Source organism: Pungitius pungitius, chromosome 17, assembly GCF_949316345.1.
Source record: "Pungitius pungitius chromosome 17, fPunPun2.1, whole genome shotgun sequence".
Classification (NCBI taxonomy): Eukaryota; Metazoa; Chordata; class Actinopteri; order Perciformes; family Gasterosteidae; genus Pungitius; species Pungitius pungitius.
This window is the reverse complement of record NC_084916.1, coordinates 4,614,131-4,638,811: the sequence shown is the minus strand read 5'-3', so window position 1 is coordinate 4,638,811 and position 24,681 is coordinate 4,614,131. Positions and strand designations below refer to the sequence as shown.

The following is a 24,681-nucleotide window of genomic DNA, read 5'->3' as shown; positions in this document are numbered from 1 at the left end:
CTCCGATGAGAGGACGGGCCGGGGCGGAGTTGTCACAACTCTAAGCTGAGCTGCGGGGGATCTGTTTGCTGACTTGGAGACAGGCGGCGGAGTGAATGGCCCCATAATGATGCTCAATAATGAACCCGCAACAGTTTTGGTGCTAATCAGTGACTAACCCTGCGAACAAGGTCTCCATCTCGGACAGACACTGTGAACGCATTAAAGGCGCCGGTGTAATTACTGGTGCTGAATGGGCTCCATGCACATGAAGAGACGCACCCTGGCTCTCGTCAAACAAACAAGTAAACAAACAAAATGGCGACCGTGGATGCATGGCAGAGATCTCCCGTCTCAAAGGAGAGGAACTTTCCTTTTCACCCCAACGTAAACAGAGCACCTCTCCTTGAGGTGGTCGGTTGAAATGTGTGGTTGTATGTATTTCAGTTAAACCAACTGGGCTGGGGAGCAGGTGAAGGGAGGTGTGGGTGGGGGGGGTGAAAGACATTTGTCCGTTCAGGCCAAATCACACAAATTTCGTATCCCTTCCTTGCGTGCATGTGCACACCATTCCCTCTAGTTTCTCTCCCTCCCTCCCTTCCTCCCTAACCCCCTTATCCTTCACTACCCCCCTTTTCTCCACCTCCCCACTGCTTCTCGCCCAGTTCATTGTACCCAAGGAGATTTTCTCTATTGAGGCCCAGTCTCTTAGGTAACCCCAGCGCTGCATGAAATGAGGAGAGGAAGAGAGACAGGGAATCAGAGAAAGAGAGAGAGAGAGGGCGGGGAAACAGAGAGAGAGAGGGCAAAGGGAATGTAAAGGCAGAGGGGGGGGGCTGCACAAAAAGGATAGAAGAAGAAGAGGGAGAAGGATGCAGCATCAGAGGAGGCAGAGGCGCGGAGAGTGGAAGATGGAGCAGTAGTGTGGTCACACGCCGACAACCAACGCAAACCGGACCCGGACTCAATGGAGAAGGATGAGGCGAAGATGCCCATCACACATGTAAGGATGAATCCTCTGTTCCCCACAGCGACTTATCCACAGCTTTTTGCAAGTCATTTGTGATCCAGATTTTTGGCCCCAAAGGGTCCAAACACAGGGCTTCTTGTCTTTCTCTATTTTCATTTTTTTGCTTTGAGGTAAAATTACCAGCGGTGGATTTAATACATATTTCTAAAGAGTACAAGTATCTCTGTAAAGGGGTCCAGTGGAAGCAGAACCAACATAGAATTGTAAACCAGATGAGTTTTGGCCTCTGTTCAGTCCACTGCCTTTTTAATAGTTTTTAACAGAAAAAAAAGTTTGATCAAATACTAAATAAGTTTGTGCCATCATGTCTTTCAGTCATTTACGACTGAAAAGTATTTACTTCCATAGGGGGTTAGTTAAATATTTTTACTTTTGCTGTGTGAATATAAACACATTCAGCAATAAGGTACTTTTTAAAGTCTTTTCCCTCTTCCCTTTTTAAATTGTGTCGCAGGTCTTCTAGCGCTGTGATTTGAGGGTAAACTTTGTTCTGAGCAGAGACTTTAACTGTAAGGAGAGGACTCTGTGAGACGCTGCCATCCTTTGTGGCCATGCTGCTCTGCACCTCAATGGTGGGCACGCAGCACATGGGGTTCCCATGAATAGGCCAGGCCTCACCAAAGACCACATCATTGGGATAAAGACAGGCTCCCACAGAAAGAGAAAACACCTCACGGTGAGAATCAGATAAAGAGAAAATGTCCCATACAGAAAACCAGATTGGGGCGAGTCAGAGCTCTCTCCTTTTTCATTTTCGTTTTGTTTCAGTTGTCTTGCTCCTCTCCTCCAACTCAGTTCAATTTACTACCGCTGCCCCTCATGAGTCCGATGATAATGTGCTCTACTGCGGCGCTGAGTTATCATCTCAGGCTTTTGTCTCCTTTGATCCGTGTGACCGTTGGGGGACCCACTTCTTCCTTTGTACAGGGTCACAGTTTGGACGGGCCTGCCCCCGGGTGGTGACCCCTTCGTTTATCATGGTGTCACCCACACAAGAGGACAAGCATGAGTTAGAGCTTTCTCCCTCTCCCTCTCTCTTTTCTCCTCATTCTCTCTCGGGGCCTTCCCGCTCATTCCTCTGTTCCAACCGGACCGTCCTTTCCTCTCTGTCCCACGTAGGCGCTGACGTGAGGTCGAGTGCTGCTGAACTCCGATCAGGATTGACACACTGTTCCCTCTCTGGCTCCAGTGGAATGGACGCTGAATTCACTTCAGCAACTTTGAATGGACAGCTGGCGACCCGGCGCTGGCGAGCCTTTGAGTGAGCGTGAGTATGCAAACGCGCCGCTGAGCAGGAGACGGACGGAGGTCCGGGGCTGATTGTCCAAACGCAATTCTTGCGTCTGCCTTTGTGAAACCAGGAGTTGTGGATGGACATCACGCCCCTGACCTCTGAATATCAACGAGGGACGGACAGCGGTGAAAGGGGGGGGGGGGATGAGCAAGAGACACTGAGGAGTCAAACAGAGCGAGGCGTAGCGAGGCAGCTGTTGAATCAGGGAAAGTGTGTGTTTATGTAAATGTGAGCTTCTCCGGTTTTAAGTTGAGCCTGTAAAATATTTGAGCCTAAAGCTTTTAATTGGAACCACAAACAGTCTTTCTGTCTCACCCTGTGGTCCCCTCGGGTGTGTATTGAGGAGCGTTGGACATTGTCCTCCAGCAGAGCTGATTCACAAGGCAGGCTGGAGGACACGTAAATATCAGCAGCAACAGGTGGACAGCAGCCGATTGGACGGTGGAGACAGCGTTTATGTGTTAACAACGTAACTCCACAGCAAAGGAAGGAAGTAAACACCCAACTGTCATTGGCTCATACAGAACCATGGACAGTCCCGTTGGTTGAGAGAGGCCTCGTGAAGTACAGTCACTTCAGCACCAAGCCTACACAGCGGCTTGCTAAACTTGCAATGGAAAGGGTGAGAGTGACAGAAAAGAAGGGTGAATGGGTGTGTGTGTGTGTGTGTGTGTGTGTGTGTGTGTGCGCGTGTGTGTGTGTGTGTACTTATCCGCTCTGTGTTTGCCTCTGTGAAAATGGGTGTGCGTTTTTCCTCCTGTGTTTGACAAAGGTCAGAAGGTCAGACTTGGAGAGAGAAAGGGGAAAATGAGAGAAAGTGCCGGATTTGAATGAGGGGCGAGGGGGAGAGACGGCGAGGGAGATGAAACAGAAGGCAAGGATCTGACAAAGAGAGAAAGAGAGATGTGAGAGAGGGGGACAAGAGGACATTTTGGAGGGAAAAGACGAGCAGGCTCCTTGAAACGTGTGTGGCAGTCTGCTGCTTCACAGCACGAGGACCCTAAATGGGTAATATTTATAGGATGAAACTGCAGGAAGCAGCAATTCATCCTGGGAAATATGTATAGAGAAAGAGAAAGAAAGAGAGCGAGAGAGAGAGAAAGAGAGAGAGAGAGAGAGAGAGCGAGAGAGCAGGAGGGAGATCAAGAGCGAGGCTGCATTAATATGCTAATGGACTGAGTGAATGCACAACAGGCCCACTGACCAGGCTAATCACTGGTGAACACACACTGAGGCTAACCCCCCACGCAGCACTCCCACACACACACACACACACCCACTGTGCGGGTTAAAATATTTGGACAGTGACATATTTTTTGTCTCGGTATTCCAGCTCATTGGATTTGAAGTGAACCACTGAGTGTGAGAGTAGTGGGGGAATTATGTCCCTTTCTTAATAAACGGAGGAGCTCAACTATGATGACACAATACAGCAGGAGGATGACTCTGAACAGACCAACACATCGATCGGGTGAGATGGATTTCACCCGTTTCCTTTTAAACTGGCTACTTGATTGAATACAACTAAACATCTAATGTAGTTCAGTAGCATCACAGGGAAGATACAAAGTGTCTGTGTGTTTTATTGTCATATTGTAGGTCAAAATGATGCAATGAATTAATCAAATGTAGAGTAAATAAACTTTGAATAAAACGTTGGCGCCTTGGTCTGTTTGTTCCTCTGCCGCTGATTATGAACTTGGGGACTTTCGGGATAGAGTTGTTTCTGCCACATCGGGTTAAAAATGAATTTTTACTTTTTAATCTCTTGCTAAAGAACAAAAAAGAGTTGATGAGTTAAACATGTTAATTGATAGGATAGGTAATTTTTTCCTTGTAACCTCAATTGCTTTGATTCTGGATTGATATTATAAAGTAAAAGAAAAAACCCTCATTATGAGAATTACACAGAATCTGACAGACTAAAAACACAAGTGAATATGACAATTTTCTGTGTGATAAAATGAATGCAAAGTGTACACAAAATCTATTTGAAAAGTAGCTTGTAGAATATAAAGCTAAATATTTCAAAAACACGAAAAATGATCAGGATAAAATTGTAATTCCCCTAAAATGGGGATGCTTGTGTTTTGTGCAATGCCATTCAAGCCCACTTGAGGGAGATAAAGCAGCAGCTATCTGCTGGGGGCTCCGACCACAACAAGGAGGAATGAGCAACCTCCATCATGAAAATGCTTACGCTCACACTCTTTTCTTTTCTTTTGCGTATTAGTGATGTTTGAAACGAGAAACAGTGAACACAGTCACAGACGTTTATATCTTGTCTCAAAGACAAAATAAAAGGATCACAGCAGTGTGCGTACAACACAGGGAGGTAAAACTAACTAACAAAAAATGTCCTTGTGTTTTAGATTTTTATTGTGATCCCTTAAAATTGACCATCTCCAAAATCAATAATATACTATTATGGTGGCATGACATTACAACATCCATGGTCAGAGAAGAAGTTCGGCCACAAATTCTCCGTTGGATTATGATGTACTGCAGGCTGCTACAAGACTGCACATTACAGACACGGGGTTTTAATAGTACAATTACTCAAGTGATCTCCATTTCACTGTTTGTGACCCTGCTGGCATCAACTGGCTGGACTTCTGTTGAATTAGGCTGATTTTTGAGTCAGTTTATATTACATTACATTACATGTCATTTAGCTGACGCTTTTATCCAAAGCGACTTACAATAAGTGCATTTCCACATAGAGATACAAACTCAGAAGAACAAGTAACAAGAAAGTACAATTTCGTCAAATAAGCCGTTTCAAAACATGTTATAGAAAAGTGCCATTATAAGTACAATTTAAGTGCTACGATTTGTTAGTGCTACGGTTTGCTAGTGTTTTAGTCAAGGTAGAGTCTAAAGAGGTGTGTCTTGAGTTTTCGACGGAAGATGTAGAGGCTCTCTGCAGTCCTGATGTCATCAGAGAGCAAGAGTCGCGATCTCGCCGAGTGCTTTTCTCTCAGTAGCTTGGCAGATATTAGTTTGTAAAAATTTGTTTTTACTTTGAGTATTTAAACAATCTCTCTTTGCTAAATGGTCAGAAAAGCCTAATTATATTGACAATGATTTAATGTATAAAAGAAACAAAAGGGAAAACATCCAAGGGGGTGAATACGTTTTATATGCATTGTATATCCAATGTATTAACCCAATGCACTGATAGTATGACTTTTGGATTAAACTAGTTGTATAACTGATTCAACAGAAGATAAGAAGAGAATCATATCTTCCATCGCAGCACAAACATCAGTGCCCTCCAGTAACCCTTTCTGCAAATGACTCAGTGAACTTGTCTTGACCTTTTGACCCCATGCACTAGATGCGTCTGTCCTGCTGATGTGTGAGAGGCAACAGGAACACGAACACAACCCCTGCAGAAGGCTTAACTGTACTGTAATGATTCTGAGCCAATGTAACAGAGCCTTATGCCAAGTCCTCCGCCATCATCATGTTTTCATCTTTGCAGGGGGAGGGAGGTTTGACTACGAGGCAAAGTGGGGGGGAAGCACACACACGCTGGGCCTAGTTGCCACATCTTTTCATGCGAAGAAGCTGCGCCGCTAAACAGTCAGTAAACGGTCTTTTCTTTTCTTAGTATATATTTACAACATGTGACGTTGGCTAAGTTGCATCTAGCAGAAATAGGCACAAATGGAGCAGCCAGTCCTAAACTGGTATCTGCGTTGCTCTCTTCCGCTGCATTTGGGCGGACTAGCATGCTAGCTAGCATAGGTGGCTAAATATAGCTAGCTAACGTTATAGAGCTGGGGTTTTGGCAACTGAAACCAGACAACGCTTCATGTTAAACTAAATGTACCGCTAGGAGACTCATTGTCTTAAATATGATGGCGATATATACGATAATAACTTGTATACTGTTATTTAAGCGGGTTAAGTTAGCTAGCTCAAGGTACTCAGGTACTTTAAGGTTAACGTTAGCTTTACCGTAGGCACAGACATCTTGCTGGTCAGCTAGCAACGTTAGCTAAGTTAGTCTATGAGCTATGCAATGGCTCGCGTTAGCTTGCTAAAGCAGTGGTTATGCTTCCATCCGTCAGGGCACTGTCTAATTAAATGGCATGGTGAAATTGGACGTATTGAGAACTGCGTTGAAACAGGTCAACATAGTCGTTTTTTGTACATCATCGTTAAGTATTAATTAATGAATACAATATATTTGCACATGCATCGATTTACCAGCTGACTGGTTTCCAAAGACCTGTCCGAACGATAACGTTAGCTAACGTTACATCAAAAGCCCAAAATGCACGAAAGACACAAATATTTATGTGTCAATATTTGCAATCACAAGCATACAGAGAGCTCATAACGATGCAGTAGACTGGGGGATTCTAGCTTTGATATTCAATTGTATGACCAAATGTTTATTGTGTTTCAGAACCGTTTTTGGTTTCCTAAAACCACTCGGGCCCGGGCCTCAGTCCGCGGTCTAGAGTTTGACAGCAAGCCGTTTGATACGGCAGTTTGCTCGGTTTGTGTCTGTCGGCTAGCCCCGGTTGCCTGAGCACCATCATGGGAGACAGTCGAGGTGAGAGAGTGTCGGCGTGCTTACCTGTTATGTCATCGGCTATGCAAACGCATGAATTCACGAATGCTTTCAAAATGTAATTTTGATTCCAGCTACATCTGTACAAAATGTACCCGAGTTCATCACTGTAAGTTCACGTTCATTAAATGGGTTTTGGTGAAACTAGATTAAGGCCATTCACGACTCACTTGTGTATACATAGAAAGCTTTCTAAAAACGCATGACTTCCAGCTGGATGACTCATGCCCTGTGCTCCAGTGTGCAAACCTCATGAACAAACTCTTGACGGGGTCAGACTGCCAAAATCTATCTCTCTATTTGTTTAAAGCTAAGTGCATTTTGATGCTGTATTATTATGAAGTTCTTGGTAACATTTGTTACCCAAAGGTTGCTGTGCTCTGAAAAATCCATAGAGTTTACTATTTGGCTCCTCTGTTTCCCTTTTATCCGAAACCCCATACGGTAAAGAAGAGAGCAATGTATCAGTGGAACGCTGATAACTCTGTGGACCTCTATTCCTACGACAGGCAAGGTGTGGAAAACACAGCGGTATTGAAACGCTTTGAAATTTGTGAGTTGGAGCTGTTCCACTGTCGGACATTGACAGGAGACTTAAATAAATAAAAAATGTTAGGGAAAAATATCTCCGTATTTTAAAGCAGGATTCGTTGTGTTTGTTGACCTGTTCGGTGTTTACATTGTTGTGCAAGCACCGTCTTCGGTGAGCCGCAGTAGGTGAGTAATGTGATCATATGATTGGTGGAGTTCTTTGCAGTGTGTTTGGGGCCACGATGCAGCACGTAGCCAGCTGCAGAAGAAAGCCCAGACAATTTGAACCCCTGCATGAACAAAAATAAAGAGATAAAACTATTTGCACAACAAATACAGATCAAAAGTCCACCAGATTCAAGTCACCAAGCTAAAAAAACGTTTCTAGGAAGTCTCTTTTTTCTTCTCAGTTGCTGTGTAACAGCTGATAAATACTGAGTGTCGAGCATGTTTCCCTTCATTGAGTCATGCAGTGGCGTTTTGTGAGGTACCACACTCTGGAGTGTTCAACGAGAAGCACATTTTACTGCATTGCTGGGATTCCAACAGTTTGTCTTGGTGAAAATAAAACCTCCAGTAGCCAGTCCAGGCTACTTAATATTTTTTGTAATTTAACAAAGAAAAGATCAATATATTTGCAAACGTATTTAATTTATCAGTTTTAATCTATTTAAGTATGAGAATAAATTACATTGAACACTGTATCACCTCCTACTGGTAGGCTCAGTCATTTTGGCAATGCATTTCTGTTATTAATGAAACATTCCTTTGCCTTTCTCCTTCCCACTGTCTCAGATTCCCACAGTCCAGACAGTTCGTCTGCCTCCTCCCCTCCGTCGGGGCAGCGCTCGCCTCCGCTGGGTCCCTCAGCTGCAGCTTCCATGACCTCCCTGCCTCCCATCACCACCTCTCGGGTCAACAGCCCCATTAGTAGCATCGGCTCCCCCTTTTCTGTCATCAGCTCTTCACTTGGCTCGCCCTGCCTACCTGGCACGCCATCAGTGGGCTATGGCCCCATCAGCAGCCCACAGGTAAGGGAGGGTTGTTGTTCCTCAGGCTTAGCATCCTTTCCATGCCATCACTTTACTGTTCTATCAAAGGTCAAATTGAGATTTGTCCACACCTAGAAATGTGCATTAGCACTTTTACATGCATATATTTAAATCCTAATGGCCATTTCACAGCCGGAAATAGAAATAAACATCTGGACAGATGCTAAGCAAGACTTTCCTGAAAACACTTCAGTATTTTTGACCATTTCTAAGTATCAACTTCTGATAAAAATATCAAATAATCAAACTTTGTATATATTTAATGTTAATGCATATCTAGATTTATAATCAATAATTTGTCCTTTGTTCGTCTCTGCAATGGGGCGGTCTAAGTACAGATCTTTTTTACGCTGGGTTTGGCCCAGCTCTACTTATCTGTATAAGTATGTTTACAGGGTAGTTGTCATGTGTTTTGTTCTGAAGACTAAAAAGGGAGAAGCAAAGAAGTAGTAAAAACGAGGGCAACCCGCTCTGATGATTTCTATGTCTTCTTCACCTTATTACAGAAGTAATCCTCAGTGAAAACAGCTCATGGATGTCATCGCTTGTATCTTCTCCTTTGTCATTCTCTCAGATCAACTCAACAGTGTCCATGTCGGGGCTTCACGCTGTGAGCAGCTCCGATGACGTGAAACCTCCGTTGGGCCTGAAGCAGCTGTCGGCCCACAGCCCTGGGCCCATGCTTTCCCAGAAGCGCCTTTGTGCCATCTGCGGAGACAGATCTTCCGGTGACCGTCGACCTTTAATGAACCTTTTCTCTGTACCTTCCCTTATGCTGCGTTCACACCAAAAGCGAAACACATTATTTGAGTAGATTCCATGCAAAGTCAATGCACACACCATGTCTGGTCGCAGATGAGGCGAATTTTAAACATCGAAACACAGCGAAAGGAGCAAAGCGATAATAAATTATTACTTAAATTATTAAATTATTTTTTGCCCGAAGCTGTTGCAAAAGCCAATCAGCGTTGAGATGCTCCGCTCGTCATCACCGCCGTGCTGCTGCCACAGCGTAAAGACACAGCTGAGACTTAACGCCTATTAGTTAGTTTGTGTCTAACCAAGAGATGCGGGCACAGAGCCGACTCAACAGGTCATCAAACCGGCTGCTGGTCAGCCTGAAAGGCGGCGTGAAGCAAAAAAAAAATGGGACGCAAATGAGGCAAAATACTACAACTACTCGCACGAGTAAAGCAGTGCGAAAATTCATTTTGCTTTTGGTGTGAACGCAGCTTTAGAGTTGGAACTAAACTAAACAATTTAGGAGGCCTTGAGATCCTTAAACATTTGATCCGTTGCCATTTCCAACAAATGTTCATTCCTCTTGTCTTACTTCTTTTGGCTCTTTTCTCCCGCCAGGAAAGCACTACGGCGTGTACAGCTGTGAGGGCTGTAAAGGCTTCTTCAAGCGCACAGTGCGCAAAGACTTGACCTACACCTGTCGGGACAATAAAGACTGCATGGTGGACAAGAGACAGCGGAACCGCTGCCAGTACTGCCGCTACCAGAAGTGCCTGGCCATGGGCATGAAGAGAGAAGGTGAGCAAGCAGGGGCCCGTCAGCACACCCTGAGGATGGCTGGATTCTCTGCCCCTCACCATCCAACACACTCTAAACATTGTCACACCAACACTAATTTGAAAGACAGTTTTTGTTTGTGTCAGAAAGTTCTAAAAACATTGCGACGGCTTGTGATTGAGCTGATGGATCAGAACCTCGTATTGTGTGTGTCGTCCAAATCTGGTTCAAGAATTTCAATCCGTAGCTGAGGGGGATGGGGCCAACGCATCATGCTCCTGCTCTTGTAGACCCCGCACTGATGATGTTTAGTATCTGTGTCACTGGAGCGGCAGCAGAATAGTTTCCTTCACCTTGTGCATATTGGGTGAGTGAAACGGACGCCACTAATAAAGAGCCCACTGTGAAACGTTATCTGAACAAAAATCTGAAGTTTTGCCGGGTTGGCTTTTGGCTGGAGGGTTCAAACCAAACATTTCAATGTTTGACACCATATTAAAGATCTCCCTCTCCAAAAGCTCCTCCAGTTGTGTTAAAGGAGCAGCGGTCGTCTTTTGCTCCAAACCGGAAAACTCCTCCTTCAGTGCTCTGTAACCTCTGCAGTCTCTTTTGAATAGAAGATTAACGGTCTCTGTCCCTGCGTTTGTATTTTAAAATCATGGTTTCACTTTGACATTTCGGGATTATTTTTGCTTTTGATTCTATCTCCATTATATCCATGGTGACTCAGTGTTAGACATAATCCACGCAGGTAAAGAAGGTAACCAGGCCCCCAAATAGTTTTATTACTATTCTAACTCACTCTGCTCTTTAAAAAATAACTTTAGAAAAGGCCCGCTTTATTTACCAGCTGTTTACTTCTACTTGAAATTAATACATGGTAGTACTACTATAAATATAAACTCAAGAAAAGATTAGAGTAGGAAGTCGGTCTTCTGCCAGTACCAACATGCCCGACCAGAGAACAAGGAGGAAAGTAAAGCAAGATAGTGTTGTCCCCCAAATCTGTCCATTAGTCTCTGAAGCATAAACCCAACTCACTGATATACACTTCGCTTTTCTAAAAAGGCACTTCACTTGTGTATTTGGCCAAATAGTCTTGAGTTATAAAGAGGAACATGGCTGTAATTGGCAGTGATATTTTCAAGTCTGTAATGTTATGTCAAAGGTAAATGGGCTAATGATGTCTTGCATCGGAAGAACCCAAATGTTGTCTGTTTGTTGTTTGATTTCCTTCAGGGAGAACAAGAGAACATACGCTCTTCTTTAAGTCCAGTCCCCCAATATAGTTAGATGAAAAGCATAACCTACACTTTTAACTTAATTTACAAAAGTTTTGCCTTTTTTACTGCACTTCCAGTATGTTTGAAATCCACCTTCAAAATATCACCTTCTAGAAATGGCCTGAGTTTACTATCCTTCATCTCTAAGTATATCACTATGATATAAGTGACTTTGTTGTTGGGTAGGTCAGTGTAGGTGAGAGCTACCTACACTGTGTACAGTGCTTTATATAATAATATACGTTACAAGGACAGCACCGTACCGTGCTTCTTTCTTTTAGCGTGATGATGAATCAGTCAGTGTTTGATAAGTTGTTGAGATGTGTGGTCACTGGTCCTAATGATCACTGTAGTCATGGAGTTTTAAGTTGATGCAGTTGAAATGGACATTTAAGTCTGCTGCTTTTTGTGGGAGGACCTTTCTGTAAATCCTAAAGCGAACTCTTTCACATCGCCCATAACCTAAAGCTAGGGTTGGGAATCGTGAGAAACCAGCAAGCGTGAACTAGATTTAAACAAATGTACCCAACCAAACCCCCAGTCCAGTGATGCTAATCAGGACCCAAGATGTCATCACTGACCACCCGTCCCCTCAGGCCTCTCATTGTCACAACTAAGGTGATCCTACAAACACGGCTACTTTTGGTACTCGTAGCGGCCAAAGTGGCATCTTGAGGAAGGCACCGGGTGGACGGGCAGGTAGAGTCAATGAATGGACCTGCTCAGGACAGCCCTGCAGCAGCCACACATGGTCTTTTTCTGTCAGATCATTGAATTTGCTGATTGCTGTCAGGATGACAAGAGAATTTCAATAAACATGTTTTTGAAGAAGACTACCAACCCTGGCTTTTAAAACAAGATATTACACCTAAACTATGAATAGTAGTAAATCTAGAAGTGTGAATTTGAACTAGGAGAGTTCATCACTATTTGTACAAAAGGAGACGGACAGAACGAGCACACAGTGGTAGAGAGGGAGATGGGGGTGGGTAAGCCTTGTAAACACTAACCCCCTTTCCCCCTCTCTTCCTCTTTTTGTTTCCTCTCGTTCTCTCTCCCCCATCCCTCCTTCTGTAGTGGCCAAGATGAACGACAGATGTAAGGAGAAGAGGGAGGGAGGGGTGTGTGTGTCTGTCTGCATGAGTGAGCAACCACACAGAGATATTACACTGCATATGGATGAGAAGCAGCTCCTGTAAAACGTTGTCCCACAGTGTGTAGCCAGAGGTGGACCAGGGCCAGCCTCCAATCACTCGCCTATGTCTGTTTTGCACCTTCATAGGTCCAGGGAAGGAGTCTGCTCACTCCTGCTCATGCTACTGTACTGCATAGCTTCCTGTTGTTTATTAAGTCCTGACCCAAGCTTTAACTCCCATCTTTGAGATACTTGAGATCTATAAAAGAACAATAGAAGCTTTTGGAAACTCTCACACAGATATTTTTCGGAATGTTTTGGCTTTCAGAGTGGCAGCTTTGCGTCACAGGCCTTGACTTGTTGTGGACACAATGAGCAAGGCGGCTTGATGGTGATAACATCAAGAGTCTATTGCATGACATTAGCTCACATAATGTAATTCAAACTAAAGCGGCATTCGTACCTATTGGAACATTCTCGGTTGTGTTGGGCAGCTCTCTGCTTTGATGTGTCGGACTGTTCACACTTGGTGATCAGAGGATTCTTGCGTTTAGTTTTTGGAGAGAAACTCAAATGAGTCGATTGTTTGAAGGAGACGTTTTCATCATAACATCCATATGGGAGAGGAAGCTATGACGTGTTTACCTTCTGAACATTAGCTCTGAGCAGCTTATGATGGAATATTTTCCCCTGAAAATGTTTGATCAAAGCAAACATTTAAAGAGAAAACTATTTCCTTATTATTACCTTGTTTTTTCAAATAACCTCTTTACTAGACAGCAGCAAAGATAACATTGATATTCCTTTATATATTTTGGTCCATTTGTTAGTAGGCCCACATTTCCGTTTTTCAAGCCAGTAAATCACAGCCGCTGAAAGCTTGAAGCTTAAAATCGACCTCTGACCACATTTCATCTGTTGAAACGAGAAACCTGCTTGTTCTTGATCTGGGTAAGCTCCTAAAATAAGTGGATTTGTTTTTAGGAAATATAATGATAACTAGGGAGTAAATACTGACTTCTTCTGTGAATGTCGTATTTTATCCCTTCATGACTCACCAAGTGGCCTGAAAGAAGTATGAAAGACAGAATGAGAGACTGGAATTATCAACCATTGTGTTTCTATCCTTTCTATTCACATTTTGGCACGTTAGTTAATACTTTTTTATTTTCCTCTTCTGTTTAACTTCATTACATGTTTTATGCCACCTTCTCCCTGCACCAATACTTTCTCATCTTGAATCGTCTGTTTATCTCCAACTGTCTCACGTGCTCTGTTGTGTTTCTCCTCGTTGTTCTCCCCTTCTCCTTCTTTTGCTGCGTGTTTCTCGTCCTCAATGATGTCCTATGATCACTGCCACGGGTTGCCTGCCCAAGCCCTTTGCTTCGGTAAAATGTCCTTTTGGTTTGCTCTTGCACCTTCTCTGCTTCTTCATTGCGTTTGTCCTCCTTTCTCACATCCTTCCCACGCCCATTTTCTCCTTTTTTTGCTGCTCTCCCACTTTCTCTCGTCCTCCCCGTTTCTTGTCCTTCATTGTTTTTCTCCTGTGCTCCTCTCCCCCCATACCCCGTCCTGCAGCTGTCCAAGAGGAGCGCCAGAGGAACAGGGAGCGAGAGGGCGAGGTGGAGTCAACAAGTGTGGTGAACGAGGAGATGCCCGTGGAGAAGATTCTGGAAGCGGAGGTGGCGGTGGAGCAGAAGACGGAGCTCCACGCAGACGGAGGTTCAGGTGGCAGCTCTGTGAGTAGTCTGGATGGAGCAAATCAACCTGGTTCCTTTTGATACAAACATTGAACACATGAGATGATTGGCAGCTTGTCTACATCGTCGTCTTGTTTAGGATTATTATGACATTCAGTTAATATGAATGACACAAGGTCTCTGATTCTGCTTTGTTCAGCCCAACGATCCGGTCACCAACATCTGCCAGGCCGCTGACAAGCAGCTCTTCACCCTGGTGGAGTGGGCCAAGAGGATCCCGCACTTCTCTGAGTTGGCCCTGGACGACCAGGTCATCCTGCTACGCGCAGGTACGTCTGCCTCAGTCACACTGACGCCTCCTTCTGCCACAGCACCAGACCTATTCCAAATTGTCCTGAGTTCTTTTTTTTTTTCATACTTCCCATCCCCCTTTTCCAAATAGAAATAGGGTCCTGAATCTTAAAAATATCTTGACGATATCTTTGGCAAGCGATAAGGAAATGATAAAGATGGTAAAGTGTCCCGGCTCAGCTGGTACAGTAGATTCTAAGTTAAGGGTTGATTGTTACAAAATAATGACAGCAGGGTGATTGTGGCTCAGTGCAGAAAAGATTGTCCTTCAATCAGAGGGGCACTTTGCTCACGGAGGACACTTCCTGTGTGTCTGAAAGGGTATAAATGATTAGTCGGTCCTGTTGGGCAGGTCGCACCGTCATCATGGCTGTATGAATGGGTGAATGATGACATGTGGTCTTAAAGTGTTTTGGAACACCTGAAGGGCGAAGTACAGTCCCTCTGATGAGAGAGCTTTAATTTGCTCCATGAGGACCGAGAACATTTACATTCATGTCAGGTGTAAAGTAATACAAAGCACTCCAACTGGCTGATTTCACCAGAACCAATAAAACTCTCCCTCCCCAACAGGCTGGAACGAACTTCTGATCGCATCCTTTTCCCATCGCTCCATCTCTGTGAAGGATGGGATCTTGCTGGCCACCGGCCTGCATGTCCACAGGAACAGCGCCCACAGTGCCGGCGTTGGAGCCATCTTTGACAGGTAACACACATGTTCACGTTTGAGCAAAGCATGTCTTTTTGACAGATGTAAAACACCAGGGATTTCCCCAGATGTTAGGGTGAGCCAACTGGAGAGGACATGCCACCAAAACAATGCAAATGCTTTATCAAAGACCTTTCTACTCTAATTGGAATGAGCCGCTTCTACACAGGATTAGGGCCACCAAGTTTTAGCCTGAAATATCAACTGTCCCCTCCCGACTTTACTTGGCAAACCCACAGCCTCAGTCCTAAGAATAAAGAAAGAAGTCGTACTTATACACATGATTTGTTTAGCTGCGTTAATGTCTGGGGTAAGATAACTTAGGACAACTCATCTTTGGTTGGCTACAGCTGCTTTGTTCTGCGCTGGCAGTGATTGGCTGAGAGACTCCTTTTGTACTGCTTGTAGGGAAACAGCATGCTGGGTCAGGCTGGTGACTAATGCTTACCCAGAGACATGCATGAGTGCACACAAACCACCAATGGTACAATGCTAACTATTATACCATCCAAACACCTGTAATTACATTGATGTATCCCCCATTATTGTGCAGAATGTTGTGGAGGCCTTAGGAATGTATCCTTGGGTTGCATCTTGTTTTCTACTGACCAAACAATGATCCAAAGTCACAACATTGTACAAGAAGTAATATTATAAAGTAATACTGAGCCTTGTGTGTTTTTAGGCTGGGCAATATGAATGAAAGTGAATGAAGTTCGCTACCAGAAAAGACTGAACTTACATGAAGGAATATTGCCCAGTCCTCACTTCCTGTTAATAATGGCTGCAGGTATACAGTCAGCACTAACATTCCTATCAAACCACCTGTTAGTCTGAGTTTTTAAAACAGTGATTCCAAAGCCTCCGGAAGACGAAACATGAAGGCCTCTCCCTCGTTCTGCATGATTACATCAGCCATTCATTGCTACTTTCAAAGGGAAACCAATGATGAGCTAACTAAACTTTGATAGTAGTTTGTTTGAGAGCATGATAGTTAATTAAGGGTGTAATTAATAGTCCATCATCCACTGGTAGATTACGTGTGCAGCCCTTCATACAATATCATTGCTTCCATTGGGGCGTTGTTCAGTATGTTATCATAAGTCACTCCAAGTCTCAATGACTTGGTGTTAATTACACAGTACTTCTATTGTTAAAAGGATTCATTTTTCCAAGCAATCCGGTCAGGTTACTGCAGTTTGTCTGCTCCTGTTCTCCCAGCACTGCTCTCTTCCAGCTGCAACCTTTTCTTTCAGCTTGCTTCCGCATCCATTTCAGGGTTCCTTTGTTGGTGTTTGTTGTTTACTCGTTTCCTTAAAGGGTGAAGGATGAGAATGAGACTTGAGCAGGAAACGTTGGTTGTTGCTCCATGTGACCCCTTCCACGGCCAAACACTTAGATTGGCTGTGTCACGCTAAGGTTTCCATTAAATAGACAGATACAGGGACAGCCAAATGAATGGACACTAGGAGGCAGTGTTGTGCCTGAACGCGTTCATTGAGCGATAGTTCATGAACGCGTTCATATTTTGGGCGAACGTGAACTGAACGTACTGTATTAATGCCCGATGAACGTCACTGTGAACTCGTTCATTCCGGTGTCTGTGAACGGCGCGTTCTTTCAGCTTAACATCGTTCAAATAGGTTGCCAGATTTCTATAGAAAACACACTGTAAACGCGCCTTAATAAGTAGGGGAAAAAACACCCAATCTGGCAACACCAGCCACCAGTGTCGCACCGCGCATGTGAACTTTCCCAACACTGCTAGGAGGTACCATCATAAACCCAATATATCAAGGGGGGGGCACCGCTTTATTGTGTACTAATGGTTTTCTGCTGTAATGCATTTGGCTCATGAGTTATCATAAGCTCTTTTTCTGCTTATTTGAATCCATGTCTATAGAGTTGGTGCCTTGTGGAAGAATACAGTTCATGATGTCATTAGATGTTTACTAGAGGTACACGTAGAGAAATATCAGTGTTTGGGAGCAGGTGTTCGATAAATCAGACTCCGACTTTGGACGAACCTTTGCATTCAATCATCTATAACATTTGTAAATACCACTACAGATCGTCTCAATGTAAAATCATATGTAAGCACTGACTGTCTGTAAAGCTAAAGGGCTCAGAGAACAAGTCAGTTTGTTATAACAATGTAACTGTGTAATGACATTGTAATAACACATTGTGATTGAATACACAGGGCGCACAATGCCGAGGTTGGGGCCATATTTGACAGGTAATTACGCCTCTACACAAACACCTTTCTGAAACCCCTCCTCTTGAAACCGTAGCTGAAAGGCTGAAGCTCTGCAGGAGTCAGCCGTACGTTTCCCTACAGAATAAAACAGAATGAGCGTAGTCAGTGAGCTTTTGTGGTTTGCTTTAGATGATAATAATGGAGACGGAGAGCAGCGCTGCATTTTGAATTAGAAATCAGCCCCATAATTTGGTGCGTGGCTTCGTCTGATGAAAGCCTCAGCCAATTGCCTGCCAGATACTTTTCATCTTCCTCCCCAAACCAAATGCTTGTTGTGCCTTGCCAGACCATAATGAGCAGAGTGAAACATGTGGGCATTATTAGAAGGACGGGACACTGTTCTTTCACAGCGTCTGGACCTTTTTTGAAGGTGCGCTTGGCCCTCTTGTCTGATGGGAAGTGCCTGTTGTTCACCATTAGTGACATACACATCACTCTGAAGGGCAGAAAATAACGTCATTTATCAATGCGCTCTGTGCTGAGCTCGGGCGGTGACCGATGACAGAGTAGCCAAAACCGCCCTCCACCCCATCACTCACGTCTGCATAGTCCTCTCCTCTTCCATCAATGTCCTGTAACAACTAATTAAAGCAGCTAAAGTTTGACCACAGTTCAAAGTGACATTCTACATATTGTTGCATTCACATCGGACTCATTTGATTAGAAATGACTGCATTGCTTGGTAAGTAGGCCTATTCTCTTGATTAACAGCTTCTTTTTACTTTCTTAGGTGTCAAGATTTGTGAAGTGTGTAAAATAGAATGTATGGCGTTTAGAGATGTAATGAACATTTGTAAATCCAAACGTTGTTCTCCCCACATGCCTCCATGTTGAACAAAGAATCTCACTACTAGCCCCTGTTTATCCACAGAGGTTTAAAGTAGACCTTCAGTAGTGATCCATGTGTCCGATACGAGTGGATCAATGACACTTGGATGAAGTTTCTAAGCACATGGTTGATATGGTTTCACTGTTGTTAAACGCAGCCCCTGTTTACTCCGATTCATCAAGACTTTTATTTCATTCTTCATTCAACCAGAGGCATGAGAGAAAACAGAGACTTAATTTTGGGTGTGAGACATCCCTTCTTTATAGTTTAAAGTAATGCATCCAAATGGCCTATCCCTTCCTTGCTGTGGGCTGGTCTTTGTTCTTTTCAATTTAGCTCACATGTGTGTGGACACAATTCTTTGATTGAGGATGTATTGTTTATACCCTGGGCCACTTCTGAACCCATCAGTTAGATTAAACGAGACATTTCCTCTCCCTGTAGACATAGGTTGAGGTGGTGGGAATAGTTGCACATTTGTACTCCCCAGCTGTAGTATATTTGAATAATCAGGCCATCTTAAAGCAATAATAATAATAACTGTTGAGCGTTTGCAAGCACAGTTAAATTCAACCCAGAATTAAAAAAAAATAGAACTTACCACTATTAGGTGGCAGCAGTTGCTCCAGCATTGTTTGGGTTTTGTTGTCTTCCCTCTTCAGAAGCAGCAGCTAGCTCTATTTAGTTTAGTCCACTAAGAAGTCACAGTGTATTAAAGGTGATCAAGGAGTCTGGAACCCTCTCTGTTCTCACCTTTCTTCTTCTTGTTTTTATTTCTTTTTCCTTGTCTTCTTCCTCTCTTATCCCTCTCCCTTGTCTTTCTCTTCTTTGATTTGGAATTTTCTCAAACTGGGACACCCTTCCGCCCATCTCCTCTTCTCTCTGCAGGGTTTTGACAGAGCTGGTAAGCAAGATGAGAGACATGCAGATGGACAAGACGGAGCTTGGCTGCCTTCGAGCCATCATCCTCTTCAACCCAGGTACGTGGGCGCGTGGCGGGTAGAAAATCACTATGAAAGACTGGTGAAGGACACCAATTGAGTCTGGAAAGTCTGGCATATTCAACTAATTTAGAAATAAAAAAAACAAGTGTTTCATTCCTGTATAGAGATAACCTAGAAGTTCTTTGTTTCCATGTGAAGATGCCAAGGGTCTGTCCAGCCCCGGCGAGGTGGAGCTGCTGAGAGAGAGGGTGTACGCGTCCCTGGAGTCCTACTGCAAACAGAAATACCCCGATCAGCTGGGCAGGTGAGCTGGAACGCGCTGTAAACAAGGAGGGCGGGGTCCGCTCTGACGAATCACCACGGTTACGTGATAGGCCACATTAAACTTGGCACCGCAGCACAGAGCAGCTGCAAGAGAGCGAGACGCCGTCTCCTGAATGTTTAGTCCATGTGATCATTTCTCTCGTCTCCGTCGTCCAGGTTTGCGAAGCTCCTCCTCCGGCTCCCGGCGCTGCGCTCCATTGGTCTAAAGTGTCTGGAGCACCTGTTCTTCTTCAAACTGATTGGCGACACGCCCATCGACACCTTCCTGATGGAGATGCTGGAGGCCCCCCACCAGCTCACCTAGAGGAGGTCGAGTCGGGATCCGATGCACACCAGGATGGGGGGCGTTGGCTCGCTGGCCCTCTAAACTGCAGCATCTGCTGGTTTTAATGTACCAGCACGCGTACACGTATTCCATGTCACTGGCTAATTATCATAACGCGCACTCGCAGATCTTAACTTGCACACATGAATTGACACGCAACAGAACTAACACATGGATAATATGGCTCTGGATGAACTGTACGCTCATACACACACACTCACACTCACACACACACACCATCTTTTCCGCTACTTGTTTTGTTGGGATTTAAACAATACAACCCCTGTTCACACATGTACAGGTCACCTCTTAACCACCAGTTAGCTTTTAGTACTCACATCTCACATCAGTTCTTAACTTGGGTGACTTGGTTTCACTGCCAGCTGCACCTCTGGATTATATCGATCACCCCCGGTTACTTATTCATGAATGGTTTTAGCTTCAAATTGGGTTGCATCGTTAGTCCGTCATCAAATGAACTCAAATGTTATTGGTCAGAAGGAGTCCTGGAGTGGACATGCAGACCCACTCAGCCAATCTCCGAGACATTGAAACATTTTCTGCTTTTTTTAGGGGGGGTAATCATGCTGAAACTGTGCTCATGAAATGAGAGCTTTTCCCAAGGCATTGAAATCCAGGAAACGGGGAGTGGGAGCACTTTGCTGAACAGATGGACGTTGTCCCTCCCAGCCTGATGCGCACAAACAGGCTTCGTGAGACAGAAGAATGACTTGAATTTTACCTAGTTTTGATTTCACCCTCTTGTGACAGTTGGTTGGCATTTTAAACAGCTCAGAGTCTTACAGGTAGCAGGAAGTTTCAGTCAAGAAGAACATTTTAGTTGTCTTTCGCTTCAAAATCCTCCCTTTGCTGGTGGTCATTTATGCACTTTTGTTGTAACTGTGTAAATGTTTCCTAGAAATGACCATTGATTCTCAGACACCTTAGATGCCCTTGAAGCTATTGTCATTATTGCGTTGTTGTCCAATCATTCGCTACACGACTGGCCACTTCCTGTGCGGCTGACCACCAGGATGTCCAGCCCCTATTTGCACTCTTCTTTGGGCAACAAAAAAACGCTAAAATGATTCTATCATCGATCAATATTAAATTTGGCTCCTCTGCGGCCTCAGCAGGCTGCGTCCAGCTTGACAGACAGGAACCAGGGATTGAGCCACTTGCAGGTGGTGTTACGGTAACGCAATGATTACAATGCTGAATAATGTAAATCCTACACCTACTACCTGCAGCTCTGGGAACCTGCACTCCGGGTGCATCGGCTCGATGCTTGTGGTCAGTAGACGGTCAGGGAGTCCTGCTAACAGATGCCTGTTCACACTCAATGTGACAATGTGAAACGTGTGGCTCCAACAAGTGCATCTGCATGTTTGTCTTGGCTGTCGGTTCAGACTGGGACGGGCCTCCTGTGTGAGGTCATCAAGGAGCCGGGGCCGGACCGCGCCGACCTGTGCCGATGTTCCCTGTCGCTCTCTGTGACCCTTTGGCTGGCTGACTGTGACCTTTACTGTGATTGAACATTTTGGGCGGCTGAATCTGAGCATTGACGAGGAAAGTCAAGTTTAGGTAGCACAGAAAGAAATCCAGATTCTCAATTAGTCGACGTGCTGAAAGGGGAGCAGTACTGGCATGCACAGAGATTTCTGACGTGCTTATTTAGTATTTAAAAGAGCTCGGCGGTTCCGAGGTGTATTTAGTTACTAGCCATGAGAATCGTACATTCTGCAGTGTCATTCTACGGGAAAGAGGCACAGCTGTCCTCTACCAGGTGCTAAATAACAAATATAGTTCAAGACTTGCACATTTACATCAATGCAAACCTTATGCAAGTACTCCGACAAATCCGTCAGCCATTCCCCACATCCAACAGGTGTGCTGAAGATGTAGAATCCCCCTGGTCCCCTCCGATGGGAGAGGAACCAGCTGTGCTGGTGCATTCTGGCGCTGTGTGATCAGTGTTGGTGCTCCTCCAGACACAGCCACTGTTTGTTTTTGTATTTCAGAGAGCACTTAGGCAACGAAAGCAGCTGTTTGACCACAGCCAGCAACGCGCTTCCTGCCCTGCAGATAGTCCAAATACTTCTCACAGATACGAGCCGTGGCCTCCCCCCATGTGATGCGGACTCGGAGGCTGACCGTTAGATGGCCTGTCAGACAGGTGGTTTTGTTTAACGTGTCAGTGCGGTGGTCTAACCTTAAGACTTTGGTGGTGTTGTAGTTTTGTTTTTTCTCCATGAGGAGAGAAGTGTGCCCTGGTGGGGGCTAGTGAAGAGCATCCTGATGTGAGAAGGTCCCTCAGAGAGAAGACGTTTCTGTGGAGCTTCCTGTGCTGAATGTCTAAGCTCAACCAGCCGAGTGCTGGAGGGAAGAAGAAATACCAGTGTGGTACTGGTACACCAATCAAAACAAAAGGATATGCAGCTTGTTTATTCATATTGTGGTAAACAGTTGCACATTGTTGTTGTGTTTTAGCGAAGTCTGTTACAAGTCGACATGAATTGTCAGTGAGAATATTCAGAATTCCAATTCCTCCAACTGATGGCCAATGATGGACACTGTGCTCTGAGCTTAGGTCCTTTAGTGGAGGATAAACAGACGTTGATGATGTTTTAGCGCCGCCTGGTGGTTGGTGGGTGCCATTTTGAGCATTTATTGTAGTGTGTGTGTGTGTGTGTGTGTGTGTGTGTGTGTGGCCACATGAAGCTTTCATGAACATGTTTGCAGCTCCTGTAGCTTTGGTGCTGGCCTCCTCCAGTGCTTCACCTTAAACTCAACAAACGCTCAGCTTTAGGACGGACCTGGAAAAAGAATCCTGGACTGTTTGAAAAAGGATGTAAAGCTCTTTTTTTTTTTCTGATCATTGGAGAGGCGCGAGGAAGCGATTGGGCCAACGGGTCGCTCTCTGCGGACGTGAGTCGCAGCACGCCGCCCACAAACGTTTGGCGACTGAGCACTCGAGGCCGACGCACGCCGTGACCTCTCGAACGCGCAGCAGTATTTATTGTTGCCATCTTTGTTACATTTTGAAATGAGTAGCGTTCTTTTGTTGGTTGCTATGGGATACAGGCTGTGACTGACTAATCAACCATTGCGTAGAGACACCTATCGACACAGAGCCCGTCCCGCCTTGAAGCCAGCGCCCAGCGGCCAGTGGATGCTGGCGGATGTGGCTGCTTTGGTTCCATCAACACGGGGAAACGCAGCCCTGCTCCTCCGTGCGTTTGTCCCAGTCACGCGTCGCCAAACAGTCCGAATTTGTGGCACCAATTCAGACACAGCGCAAAATGTCGGCAGAATCCACAGGCCCAGTTTACGAAGTATCTGGTGGGATTGGATGAATTGGAGGGGAGGTCAACCGATCGCTCGCTTTAAAGAGCTGTTCATTCATAGTTTCTTTTTTTTTTTTTGAGTAAACGCTGTGAGAGAGAAGCGATGGAGAATGAAAGAGGAGCAGGGACTTTGATTTGCTGAACAAGAAAAAGAGAAAAAACTATTTCCCTGGTCCAACTACAATCTTTACTCTTCATCCTGGAAAAGCCCACACACCGTTTGTTGGTCTTTGTTTCCCGTCTCCCTCTTCACCAACGACGCTGTTCTTCTTTTGTTTTTTACAAAGTATTAAACATGTTCATGAGGTGTAAAATCCCAATTGATTCTGCCACTCTGTGTCCTGTCTGTATCCCTCTCCATCATCATGGAGCCCATCGACTTTGTGTGCTTCAGGGATTGAAAGAAAAAAAGAGAAGAGGTACTTTTATCAGTGATTATTTCTGCATCCTGTTTCTCCTTGTTGTGTCCTGTCTGAGTAAAGTTTTTAATACTGTACGTGAAGTGTTTTAAAGTGATTATTAAAAAAAAAAAAAACTTAATTTCAGACATTGCAAGATGTAAGTGCATCTTGGGTTTAGAGTCACGGAGCGCTCATTTCCTCAAAGCTCCACATAAACCGCCCTTCTGTGTGCCGAGTTTGAAGGCCTGAACTGGACCCCCACGGCGTCTTGGGGCGGCAGTGGTGAGCTCCTCAGTCCAGCAGGACCGCAGGGCCCCCGGTCCACCGCTGGCCCAGCTCTCCACCTCTAGAGGGAGCACTGACCTCTCGTCCTCCTCACGAGTCTCGGCAACCCGGGTCTCCTGCTGCTCCATCGCCTACCCCAACGCACCTCGGCCAATCAGGAAGCAGCAGGAGCATGTGTGTAGGTAAATGTCCCCGAGCCCCGGAGCTGGCTCCTGTTCCCTCGGCCACAGGCAGGAATGTGGGTGTGAGTGTGTCCGTGTTGTCCTCTGACCGGGGACATCCAGAGCCCCGTTCACCATTCCACGACCCAAAGGAAAGAGCCTCCCCCACGCTTGGTAAATGGTATTTTTAAAGCCTGTGTCCTGCAGTTGGAGCGAAAGGATTTAACGCTGTACATGAACTATCAAATGCACACTAATGGGTTCTGAGCAGGATTTATTAAACTATTACAGTCACGTGTGTCTCCTCTCCGGTGTGCAGGGGCTGGCAGCAGCCAGCAGGGAGAGCGTGCACAATGAGCCGTCTGTTCAGGACCATGGAGACACATGGCAGCATCACATTCACATCAAATAAGAGCTCCACACCTGAATGATACTACTTCAGCTTAAAGTTGTCTTTTTCATTTTAATGCCGAGCACTGAAAGCAATCATGACGTTTAGTTCACAGCAAACCCATTGATTATAGTTTATCATTTTGAACTATATTCCACCTTCACCTTCCATTATCCATCTTCTTCCTCTTTGTTGCAGCCTTAATGTTCCCTCCTCAACATCGCCTCACCTCCTCTGCCCCCCC

At 45.0% G+C, this 24,681-nt stretch overlaps 1 protein-coding gene across 4 annotated transcripts; it reads left to right on the top strand.

Moving 5' to 3' along the window:
- Positions 1 to 5,646: 5,646 nt before the first annotated feature.
- Positions 5,647 to 23,695, top strand: rxrba (retinoid x receptor, beta a). 4 transcript variants are annotated; one of them, XM_037473996.2, is made up of 13 exons: positions 5,647 to 5,891; positions 6,724 to 6,873; positions 8,218 to 8,453; positions 9,049 to 9,202; positions 9,834 to 10,013; positions 12,353 to 12,373; positions 13,989 to 14,149; positions 14,310 to 14,439; positions 15,035 to 15,167; positions 17,374 to 17,409; positions 19,148 to 19,239; positions 19,402 to 19,507; positions 19,684 to 23,695. In XM_037473996.2, the coding sequence occupies exons 2-13, from the start codon at positions 6,858 to 6,860 to the stop codon at positions 19,829 to 19,831; spliced, it is 1,413 nt and encodes a 470-aa protein (XP_037329893.1). In that variant the 5' UTR covers positions 5,647 to 5,891; positions 6,724 to 6,857; the 3' UTR covers positions 19,832 to 23,695. The 4 variants fall into 4 exon arrangements, with proteins under 4 accessions (XP_037329893.1, XP_037329895.1, XP_037329894.1 ...); XM_037473998.2 differs by lacking the exon at positions 17,374 to 17,409; XM_037473997.2 differs by lacking the exon at positions 12,353 to 12,373 and having other exon boundaries at positions 5,648 to 5,891.
- The last annotated feature ends 986 nt before the right edge of the window (positions 23,696 to 24,681 follow it).

What these genes read in the sequence shown, in the direction of transcription:
- rxrba (XM_037473996.2), top strand. An exon ending in GTTGGAGCCATCTTTGACAG is followed by an intron (nt 15,168 to 17,373) that starts GTAACACACATG and finishes TTGAATACACAG; the next exon opens with GGCGCACAATGCCGAGGTTG. An exon ending in TACCCCGATCAGCTGGGCAG is followed by an intron (nt 19,508 to 19,683) that starts GTGAGCTGGAAC and finishes TCCGTCGTCCAG; the next exon opens with GTTTGCGAAGCTCCTCCTCC.